This window comes from Camelina sativa, chromosome 7 (genome assembly GCF_030686135.1).
Source record: "Camelina sativa cultivar CO46 ecotype springtype chromosome 7, ASM3068613v1".
NCBI lineage: Eukaryota > Viridiplantae > Streptophyta > Magnoliopsida > Brassicales > Brassicaceae > Camelina > Camelina sativa.
In genome coordinates this window covers 15,528,891-15,540,286 of record NC_141886.1, presented here as the reverse complement: position 1 = coordinate 15,540,286, position 11,396 = coordinate 15,528,891, and the positions used below count along the sequence as shown (strand labels likewise).

Below are 11,396 nucleotides of genomic sequence, written 5' to 3'. Positions count from 1 at the left end.
TCAATCTTTCTCATTGTTTCGATTAGAGTATCTCCAGCCCGTTTCTATATTTTTTCTTCAAAATAGATTAACTTTGTTATGGAAATAGGTTTTTCTCCAACTTTACTCTACTATAGAGTTAAAAATGGAGATCTCCAAATTTAAGTATAAACTATAAATAAAAACTCCAAATATAGAGAAAACATAATAGAGATATCAAATAGAGATGAGTTTGAGCAAATTTGACTCCAAATTCTGTTTTGGAGATAAATATGTAGATGAGTAGGAGATGGTCTAAACTCACTACTTTGTTGTGAAATAGTAGGTAAAGAATTGTTAAATAGAAAATAAACAGGGGACAATAGGGCAAAACTTTATCAGTGATGAAACAACCCTTCCCGTTTTTTTTAATAATAAAAATAATTCTCTAGTGGTCCCATACCCACTAACAACCTAGCAACAATTAACAACAGCGGATAACCAGACAATTCCATTAAACCAATAAAGATTCCAACAATAAATAATCCAATAAACCAACCAAGTCAATAACCAAATTCCAACATCCTACAATGTTCGATCAACTCAATTCCAGCAACCTAACAATAGCTAGACCACAATCAATCAAGCTTCTAAAACATCCTCCTCCTCATCGCTTTGATTCCACGATCACACTTTGTCTTTATCTGCACCACAAACAGAAAATGAGATGCATGAGTATTGTCATAAACACTCAGTGAGGCAATCCTCCCATCTATTGGACTGTACACACAAGCAACTGAGATTTCATTTTTAAGCTAAACAATCAAACACAAACAACACATCAAACCAGGAAAAATCAAGTGTCGGATAAGATTGGTGTCGACCGACGCTAGGTTGGTGTCGACCGACACTGATTGTTGGTGTCAACCAACACTGACCATTAGAGTCGATCGAGACAAATCCATGGTGTCGACCGACACCTATATGGTTTCGATCGACACCGACTTCGCAGACGCGATCTGCTCGAAGCCGAACGTCGAACCTCCGTTCCAAACCATCTCCAATTTGTCCCAAACTCTCCTAAATGCTTCAGGAGCCTATGGGAAACATGAAAACAACCAACCCAAGCAAGCAAACACCACAAACACCAAAGAACAAGCAAAACAAAAGAGATCTCAAGCTTAGATCAGCCATGGTCAAGCACTCACCTCTTTTGCAGGAAGATTTGGCTCAAAAACGATGGAATCAACACCTTAAGAAGTTTCTCCTTCGTTCCCAGCAACAGCAATCCCTTCCACAGCAACAGATCTCACAAAAAAATCACCAAGAACAATCCCAAACGTTTCCCTCCGTTTTCTCTCTTTTTTTCTCTCAACAGCAACCAAAAAAGCTCCTTCCCAAAACCCTTACTCGACTTCCCTTTAAATTTGTCGGTTTGGGAACCCAATTAAATCAAACCAACCCGAAATCGACAATTTAAATCAATCTGGTCGAACCAGAAAAGCGGGTGTCGATCGACACACCCTTGGTGTCGATCGACACCCATCCCCAAATCTCACTATTTGGTTCGCGGATGTTACAAGTGATTTCTTATTTTCGTATATATACATCACATATCACTTTGTACATAATCCCTATTTATATAGTAAGAATGAGAAAATGGTAACTCATACACTTGTAAATGAGAGAATGAAAAGTGCACCGACAAATGGAGAAATTGTAATAACATGTGTACATCTCAAAGACATGCATTGCATATTAGAGATAAGTATTGTTGTGGTGGATGACACTTGTTGTGGAGAAATAATCAATACTTAATTCAAAGTATCTCTTGTTATTTTGAATATTTTAAAAAGTTTGAATGATGCTGAATCTTATTATATAAAACTTGATGTCAAAATTACTCATTAACAAGATCGTGATATGTGTCAATTTTATATCTAAGATTTTTACATGTTTAACAAAATCGTGATATGTGTCAATTGTATATCTAAGATTTTTACACTTGTCCAGATTACTACTTAACATGATTGCGACATGTGTCAAATTAACGATGTTAGATTTTGACACCTGTCTAAGTTAATCGCTAGAGAAAAAAATTAAAAATATTTACCAAACAAAAAAACTAATCCAAGAGCAAAAAGGAAAAATTCACCTATCACTGGAAGGAAATTGAGCATATGTCTTATTATATAAAAATATATATTAAGTGGTATCATATATCAAAGCAAATCCTTAAATACGTTAGACACTCATGAACACCAAAAATCTTAAGTACGCGAGAAAATCATGAACACCAAAGAGACAAATACAAACCACCAGAAATCAGAAAACCTTGCTAGCAAAAAAAAACGGGATATCATGAATAATTGTTATGAGCGAAAAGACAAACTAAAGCTGGATTTAACTACGCTTCATATATAGGTAGACAAACTAAATCAATGTGTAAGTACAATATTTATATAATGAAATAAATATATTAGAAATTCTTGATATATATTTTAAAATAAAATTTTCTATTATTTTGAGTTTATTTTTTATTTTTCAGTTAAAGATAAGTAAGAACAATTTTTATTACTCATTTTAAAATAAATATTTTAAGTTTCTTATGTTGTAGTAATTTTAGATGTTTTATTTTAATTTATATTTTATATTTATAGATTATCTAAGACTCCAATATCATCGTGGTTATAACATTTTTATTTTTTAACTATCTTTTAGTTTCTCAAATTTTATTGGGTTGGTCATAAACTCATTGCAACCATGTATATATCTTCTCCTTAGTTTTTCGTCCAAAATATTTTTTGAGTAAATAATTTTAGTGGTTAAACAAATTATCACTACAAATTTTAGTGGTGAAAAGAAACTACGTTAAAGTGAAAGTAAAGAGACAAAAATTAGTTTAATTTGTTCAAATATACATTGTATAGGTGGTGACAAAAAGTGTATTTTAACAACAAAATATTTTAGGGTATAAGAACACATTATTAATGGTAAAACATAAAGTAAAATTGTATGTGGATGCTAATAAGATGACGCTTTAACGGATTGATTGCATGTAAAAATTTTGTAAGTTGTTGCAACGTTTTTGAGATTTGATAATAATAATATTTGTAATAGTTTCAAATATTTTGGTGATCGATAATTTAGCTTTAGATTATTGTAAAATCTTTTTTTTATTATTATTGTAATATCTGTAATAATAATTTTCAAATATAAAAATATAAATTAGTACATTAAATTAAAAACTTCTCTCTAATTAAAAAAACATTTATCTATTTATTTCCGGAAAATCTATTTAACTTACAAAAAATATTTTTATATTTACAAAAAAAATAATTTTATTAAATAGTTTTAAAACCCGCACATCATGCGGGTCCTAATCTATTTTGATATAAATTTTATCAACCCATAATTGAATAACAAGAGTTTGTGAGTTATTTTGAATAACTTAACATAAATTCAAATTCAAACATATTAAAAAATGTTTGAAAATCATAAATTAGAATAACAGTTGATTTTAGGAAAACTCCAAAATCTTTTAAAATTCTGTTTCAATACACTACCTTAATGTCCTAGATCATCTTTGTCTAAAGAAGAAGATAAGAAGCTCAAGATGAAACCATCCAAGTCTCCTTCAAGAACCGAGTCCGGATCCGAGACCTCGTAGTTTGTTCTCAGATCCTTCACCATTCTGTATGGCTGCAAAAACAAAAAATACTCAGCTCGTTCAGCTAATAAAACTAAAAGTACAGGGGAATCATGTTAATTCGGTATTACATACATGGAGAACATAAGTTCTTATCTGGTTTCCCCAGCTGATCTCGGTAAGTGATTGTGTATGTTGAGCATTCATTGCTGTCTGACGAGCCATCTCCAGTTGGTCTAACCGTGATTGTAGAACCGCCATTGCTGAAGCCTTGTTCATATGCTGCGACCTGCATATGAAAATCAAGGATGGGCATAAAAACCAATCCAATCCAAAAGCAACACAAGTTCTTTCAAATCCAACAGAACCGAAGCAAAAACAACTCTGTCCTATAAATTTCTCAAAACCGTACAAGAAATAAACCCAAAAAAAAACCAAAAGCCAGCCCTATCCAGAATTCTTTTTTAGTTGAAAGAATAGGAAGAGTCGAAGAAAAATAACAGAGAAATTAAGACATTGAAACCAGACCTTTCGTTCTGACAAGTTGCTGTTATGCCAGTTGGTATGTGAATGATTCTCACAGCACTGTCGGTGGTGTTAGCGTGCTGTCCACCGGCTCCTCCAGAACGAAACCGCTCTATCCGGAGATCCGAGTCATTGATCTGCACACGGGTCGACCCATCACCTAGAATTGGAATCACCGCAACCGCCGCAAACGAAGTGTGCCTCCGTTTTCCACTGTCAAATGGGGAAATACGAACTAGCCTATGAACTCCAACTTCTGCTTTGGCGTATCCATATGCGTATTCTCCGTTCACTTTGATTGTCGCACGCTATTCAAGACAATGAGCCAACGGTTCAGAATTATAGAATTGACCAATTGCAGTTAAAAAATGAGATTTTGCAGTGACTATTGGATACAGAATTGGATCAATAAGTGAGCAAACGGTTATGGATGTGATATTAATAATTTTGTGTGTTAGTCTAGTGCAGGAGCAATATAACTAGCCTAATTACTAAGCCAGTTCAGTAACTATAGTTGACTGTGATAGCTACAGAGATAACATGACTTTGGGCCTCAATAAGTGGGGTGGTATTTAGGATTTTCTAAGTCCCTCTATGATATGTTGTTCTTGTTAAAGTGAACCAATAACGATTTCATCAGTTTGGATTCTATCAGATTCCTGTATTACAAATCTACGATTCATTCTATCTTCTACCAGAATAAAAGCAAACCTTGATTCCTGCAATCTCTCCAGGCGCTTCATCAACAACAGTGACTGAGAATTTGCGTCTTTGAGCCCATGTTTTATACATTTCCATTACCATTGATGCCCAGTCATTGCTCTCTGTTCCTCCAGCTCCAGCTTGAACCTATTGAACAGACTTTTTCAGCTTTATAATATGAAGCCAGAGAGAGAAAAATCTCATGCATTTTTTCTAAGAGTCACCTCAATATAACAGGAACAAGGATCATTCTCCGCAGATAATAAAGCCTCAAGTTCTTTCTCTTTTGAAACCCTTCTCATATCAATCAATGCCTTCAAAGTTTCCTGCAACAGAAATAAACAAATCAAGGTTAGCAATATTACAAGCCACATCGGCAGTTTTGGTCTCAACTCGTTTCCCCTACGACTTAACCGTCTTAAACTACAACCGGAAACAGTAAAGAAACACATGCCTAGAGTGCGAAAACTCCCACCGATTCTAACTCTGAATCATTCTCCTCTTTAGCGAGTTTTAACATGTCAATGTGTTCAAGCAGTTCTCTCTCAAAAGTCATAACTCCTTTCATTTTCCCCGTAAGCGAACCGTGCTCCCGGCTTATCTTACCAGCATGATTCGGATCGTTCCAAAGATCAGGCTTATCCAGCTCTGCAGATAACACTCTCAGCCTCACCAAGAGTTTCTTCCACTACCAAAACCATAACAAAGAGTAAAAACTATGTTAAATTCCACGAAGATTTGAGAATTCAAAGTGACAATGGGAAGCTTGTAAACGCAATTTACCTGTAATCGTCTCTTGATGACTTGAATAGACTGTGCGATCGCTGCAGCGTGGCTCTTCCAATCACTTTCACTCTCATCTAAAATCGGCCATTGATAAGCTATGATTCGTTCTACTGTAAGTCCATCACAAGTCGAAGCCACAGCTACAGCTTCTGAGCTCAGTGATCGAGTCGTGGAAACGAAACTATTCCTGGAATAAGCGTGATTCTGATTCTGATTCAGGTTAGAGATTTTTCCGAAATAGCTTGACGCAGGTGTTGAATTGAAGCTTCTTCTAGAAACCAAAACTGAATCAGCATCGGAGACAGAGTTGCAAGAAGAGAGAATACTACTTGCGATCTTGGTTCCATGGATGAATCTGCTTCGAGATCTTCTGATGATTAACGATAACATTTCGAAATTGATCAGAAGAAAATGAAAATTTTCGATTCTCAACGGAGTAGTTAGGGTTTGTGGTTTATTTAAAACGACGTCGTATAGACTTCGCGGATTCCGTTCAATTTGATTTCGGTTCAGATTCTTCGGTTTTACCGAATGTCCGGTTTAGGATCTAATAGAGAATATACGGTTTGGTATGTTTCGGTTCGGATTGAATTCTAAGTGAAATGTATCCTTTAATTTACAAAGAAACCTTTGTTCAAAAAAAAAAAAAAAAATTACAAAGAAACATCGATTTTATATCGGTTTAATACGGTGGTTTGCTCGAATTAAACTAATCAGAATTTGGTTTGGTTATTAGATGAAGTATTTCGGTTTAGATGGGATCGGTTAATTCGAATTAAACTCTGCTCTTGTGTTTTATTGAAGACGATGCATTAACACAGCAATGTCCCTGCTTCGAAACCTCTCGTGCATCTCCTTTTCTGCAAATTCAATCATTGCAAAACCCTATTTCGCAATCTCAACCAACGCCATGGAAGCTACTACCTCTGAACTCAATCTCAATCACCCAAAACCCATTTCAGCTCCTCCACCACCGATTTCGAAAGACATTGAACTCAGAAGAGCAATGGAAGCTTCGTCAAAATCGAGTCTTTTCAACCTCACAAGAGACGATGTATTATACGAAGACGAACACTTCATGGCTGTGAATAAACCTAAAGGTGTTTACTGTGAAGCTGTTCTTCGCTCTGCTCCTCAAATCGTTCTTGGTGAGTCAATCTTAAATCTTAATTTCTCCATGTTTGCTTAATCTTTCACTCAATTCGATTTGTGGGGGGTTTTGTATGTTTTCAGATTCTTCGAGTGAGTTTCATTTAGCGAATAGATTAGATCGTGATACAAGTGGTGTGATGATCATTACCAAGTCTCATAAAGTAGCTGCTAAGCTTGTTAAGGCGTTTACAGAACATAAGATTAGTAAATCCTACATTGCTCTTTGTATTGGGTCATCTCCAAATTGGAGAAAGATCACGGTTTGTTCAGGTCATGGACGCTCGAAACACGGAGCTTGGCGTGTTTATGCTGCTTCTGACGTTGGTAAAGTCTTACCTGGTGGATCTTTTGTTAGAGATATGGAGACAAGGTTTGAAGTTGTATCTGTAAACGGTGTAAAAACCGAATCTTGTGAATTGGAGAATGTGGTTGTTGTTGAGAGGGAGCAAGAATTGAGTTGTGATGGAGATGATGATGATGTGATGATGATGATGATGATGATGATGATGATGTTGTTGTGGTTAGGGCGTTTCCACGAAGTGGGAGGACGCATCAGATTAGGTTACATTGTCTGTATCTTGGGATTCCGATTAGAGGAGATGTTAAGTATCATGGAAGGTATGAGTGGAGTGGAAGAACATTTGAGGGGCATGAGCTTCACGCTGAGTGTTTGTCGTTAGATCATCCGGTTACCGTTGATCCTATTGTTATCCGTGCTCCGCTTCCGTGTTGGGCAGCCGAGGATTGTAAATGTAATGCTTAACGGATAGTGTGAAGATTTTGACCTTGGTTACATTCTGTTTTCCGGAATCTCATTTATCTGGAAAAGTTAAGCAAGGAGCAAGACACTAAAGAATCCATTTCTAAGATTTTGTCATATTATTAACATTTGTATGGCAAAGGGTGTTGCTCTACCACACGCCACTTCAATCTACAATTTAGTTAGTAGCTCCAGTACCGAAAGAGATGCACAATAGAAACAGTATAAATAATTATTTGATTATAGGTTATTGTAAAATAAATTTAACTAAAGCTGCACTGAACTTGGAACATAAGAGCATGCAAATGGGTAAGAATGGTTGACATATACTCCGAGATCCGCATCCGCTTCTTTAAAGGTTCGGCCAATATCCACTCCAACAATGTACGCTACGTTGTGAGTATGGCAGAGTGCTCCTTCGTAGGTTTCAGAAATCAAAGCATCCTTCTTCTCCTCCTCAATGAAGAAACTCACATCCATTTATGGAAACTCATGAGTTTCATAGTAAAAATGTGGTCTCACATTCACTGCTAAAATCACCTTGCTGTTCCACACCGTGTTGGGCTCAATCTCAGTCGTAATCCAAAACTCCATCACTAGTGTTTCACATCGGTGATGTAAAACCGCAAGCTGCTCTTCTCTAACATTAGATAGAGTCACAAGATCTGTAGGTTTCCAAAACTCAAACGGCAGAGACGATAGGCAGCCTAAATCTCTCTCTTGTAAAATCAAAAGAGAGTAGGAGACAATCATGTCCATCTCTTGTTTCAGCAAACCAGTATGTATTTCCCTTAAGAGAGACACTGTGGCTATGATAAGGTATACTGATCTTCTCTTCTAATGCGACATCAAGAACCCTCCATATATCAGAGTTAAAATCGTAGTCGTAGATTTCGTAATCTGTTATTTTGGCATTAGATTTAATAAATCTCAAGATTTTGTGCATGCCGCAAGAAGTTATGTGCCTCTCATATCCTAAAGCATACGAATATAGGTCCAATCGGTAGAAACTAGGCTTAGATTCGATCAACCGGGGTTGTCCACAATAAGGGTTCCAAACCATGAGCTTAGTTGTGTTTCCATGATGTATAACAACAAACCATCGCAGTGAATGACTCTAACTACATCTAATACATCTGAATCGTCTAGGCTATTAAATTTAGCTTCATGCTTCATACATGATATAACGTTGCTGTGGAGATTGACACTCGCCAAATAAACCCTAAAATTCAATATCATGATTACCTTGAACTCTTTTGCCTTTGCTGATGCTACTTTTGCTTGGCTAACGCGCGTGTTTCTTTACAAAACTAACATCTTTAGTTAAAGTATTCCACTTTTTGCAAGTAAATCGAACTGCTCTTAAAGACTTCACCAGAACCCTAGAGATGATCTCTTTCCGTAAAGCCCTTGGAAGATAAGACATATTCGTCATCGTTTCAACTTCCAAAAATACTCTTTATAGACTTCTTCCGACAATTGAAAACATCCTTGACGATGACAACAGAATAAAAGCCCTAAACACCTTAATTGAGTTGGTTTATGTCCACTAAATTGGACTTAATAGCCCAAAAACGATAACAATATTATTGTTTGGAAGTTGAATATTCTTTTTTTTTCCTTTCTTTTTAAACTTTTATTTTCCTTATGGACAAGTAGAAATAGAAGAGCTTCTTGATTTGTTTCGTCTTCTTCTCTTCCCTACTGGATTAGTTTTTGCACAAAACTGGATCATAAGAGCTATATAGCACACAAGTGGTCCACATGTCCTAAGCAATACATAACTTTTCGATATATATGTAATCGACTACTTTCAAGTATACATTCTCTCCATTGATGCAAGCTGTGTTGTAGAGGCTGTTTTTGGTAATATTTTCATCTCCATCCTACCTTAGCAAAATATAAGTATTTCCTTCCAACGGTGTTGTGCCGCCTGCCGCGTTCATGTAACAATATATCTCAGTCATGAATGACATCTAGAACCCTACATGAATTAGATTTAAGATCCTAGATTCCTAGATTTCGTACTCAACCATTGGGTACTTACTACTAAGGTCATCATAATGATGTAAATACACCAACATTTAGTGGTTACGATTTATGTGGTTCTTATATCCGAGAGCACTATCGAATCAGTGGTAAGGATTTCTTGGTTACAATCATTGTCTCCTTGGTCGGAGGCTTTTCCCAGGCTGGTAGAGTACTCTAATTTCGCTTCAAGGGCGATCATTATAAGTTGCAGAAAATGATCCTCTTTCGATTGGTTTTCCAAACTTCCATTTACCACTTATAGAAAGAGCGAAATGGTGATTGTCATGCCATGCTTGTCTGCTGGCTATCTAGAAGATCAAACAAGATTAATAGTAACAATATATTATCTAATATTAAAAATTTTATATATTTGCATTGATCATAGTTTAGAAAATTATATAATTCTATGTAATCTAAACCTTCGGATAATAATAGTCAATATAATATTTCCTAAACACTAACGTGTGTTCTTCTCTCATCATCGATTCATCATTCAACAAGGTTTAGATGATCTATGACAAATATGATGGACTCAGAAGCTCTATCTTTACATTCTTAGTTTTAGACTCCGTTTAAAAGATTTTATAAATAATCTCCCTTATTTCGTAATAATGTCACATTTAACTAATATACTATATATATATAGATATATATATATATATATATATATATATATATATATATATATATCTTAACATTTTTGAAGTACATTTTTGTGTCATCCTCTCTTATCTTTGTATCCAAACAAGTCTCAACTAAATTCTCTATAATTCTTACAACCAAACACAAGCATTTCCTTATTTGATAATATTAATTTCCTAAAAAAAATCTACCTAATTTAAATCAATATGTTAGATTAAAATATAATTCTTCTTGCACTTTTATTTAATCTTATATTTAATTATTTTAATTACTATTTAATACATAAAGTTAATAAAATTTTAGATTTTTTTCAGTATATGATGTGATTTGAATTTTTATAAACGGATATATATTTTAAAAATTTTCTTAGGATATTTATAACCAAACAAGTATATCCACATATAGAGCTCGAAATACATTTTTAAAGTACAATAGGGTGCCATCACTTTTTGGTTTTTTGCCAACTTCGGGTCAGATTTTTAACTAAAATTATAACCGATTCAATTATCCGGATCCTCCTTAAGATTACTGTATATTTTGGGCCGGTTTTTAATTCATAGCGTACTTATTTACATCCAATTAATGCCCATTGTATCTTAGGAAAGATCTAATTTACATACCTGAATTTTTAGGGCTGAGTTTGACAAAAATAATTGATAACACAAATTCTGTAATCACATCCCTATAATATAGCAACTAATTCAAGATGAATATATCTTAGGAAATATCTAATTTACGTTTAATAAACGATTACATATTTGCTAAGTTCTTATTAGCTTTAAATGTACATTATTAATCCAATAATATCAATTGAGAATCAAAATAAGAATATGTCATATCATTCATTCCTAAATCATAACTAACCAAATCATAAAATGTATATTCTCAACTTGCGAATCAAGAGTTTATACAAAACCTATCTACAACCGTTAACAGTATATATATATATATGCAATTCACCATCAACTACAATCACCACTAAACTATTACAGTATCATATCAACAAAATAATAGACCCGTGGTGTACTACTGGGTAAAACCTAATATATATATATATATATAGTTAACTTTCCTCACTCCTAGTGCTGCCACGTCAGCGACTCCTTTTTCTAATTAGACTAAATTTTCGAAACATTTTCTATTTTTTCGAAATTTACCCACTAAACATTTTCTATTTTTTTCGGGCCAAAT

General features: G+C 34.6%; 2 protein-coding genes, 1 long non-coding RNA gene and 1 pseudogene across 5 annotated transcripts; 1 reads left to right on the top strand and 3 right to left on the bottom strand.

Moving 5' to 3' along the window:
• Window positions 1-286: 286 nt before the first annotated feature.
• On the bottom strand, window positions 287-1,564 carry LOC147941255 (uncharacterized). Its single transcript, XR_015561937.1, has 2 exons — window positions 1,167-1,564; window positions 287-662 (listed from the first exon to the last, which is right to left on the bottom strand). It is a non-coding gene; the product is annotated as an uncharacterized LOC147941255 (long non-coding RNA).
• A 1,809-nt stretch (window positions 1,565-3,373) lies between these two features.
• On the bottom strand, window positions 3,374-6,050 carry LOC104701049 (peptide chain release factor PrfB2, chloroplastic). Of its 2 annotated transcripts, none has more exons than XM_087458224.1 (7): window positions 5,618-6,050; window positions 5,289-5,522; window positions 5,059-5,160; window positions 4,844-4,981; window positions 4,136-4,440; window positions 3,743-3,896; window positions 3,374-3,660 (listed from the first exon to the last, which is right to left on the bottom strand). In XM_087458224.1, the coding sequence occupies exons 3-7, from the start codon at window positions 5,134-5,136 to the stop codon at window positions 3,526-3,528; spliced, it is 810 nt and encodes a 269-aa protein (XP_087314350.1). In that variant the 5' UTR covers window positions 5,137-5,160; window positions 5,289-5,522; window positions 5,618-6,050; the 3' UTR covers window positions 3,374-3,525. The 2 variants fall into 2 exon arrangements, with proteins under 2 accessions (XP_087314350.1, XP_010414980.1); XM_010416678.3 differs by having other exon boundaries at window positions 5,310-5,522; window positions 5,618-6,047.
• A 351-nt stretch (window positions 6,051-6,401) lies between these two features.
• Window positions 6,402-7,726, top strand: LOC104701048 (RNA pseudouridine synthase 1-like; annotated as a pseudogene). Its single transcript, XR_015560854.1, has 2 exons — window positions 6,402-6,768; window positions 6,854-7,726. The product of XR_015560854.1 is annotated as an RNA pseudouridine synthase 1-like (transcript).
• A 73-nt stretch (window positions 7,727-7,799) lies between these two features.
• LOC147941254 (putative F-box protein At3g24580) lies at window positions 7,800-8,771 on the bottom strand. Its single transcript, XM_087458440.1, has 4 exons — window positions 8,633-8,771; window positions 8,280-8,432; window positions 8,073-8,197; window positions 7,800-7,985 (listed from the first exon to the last, which is right to left on the bottom strand). Exons 1-4 carry the CDS (start codon window positions 8,769-8,771, stop codon window positions 7,800-7,802), a joined length of 603 nt encoding a protein of 200 aa, XP_087314566.1.
• Window positions 8,772-11,396: the final 2,625 nt, after the last annotated feature.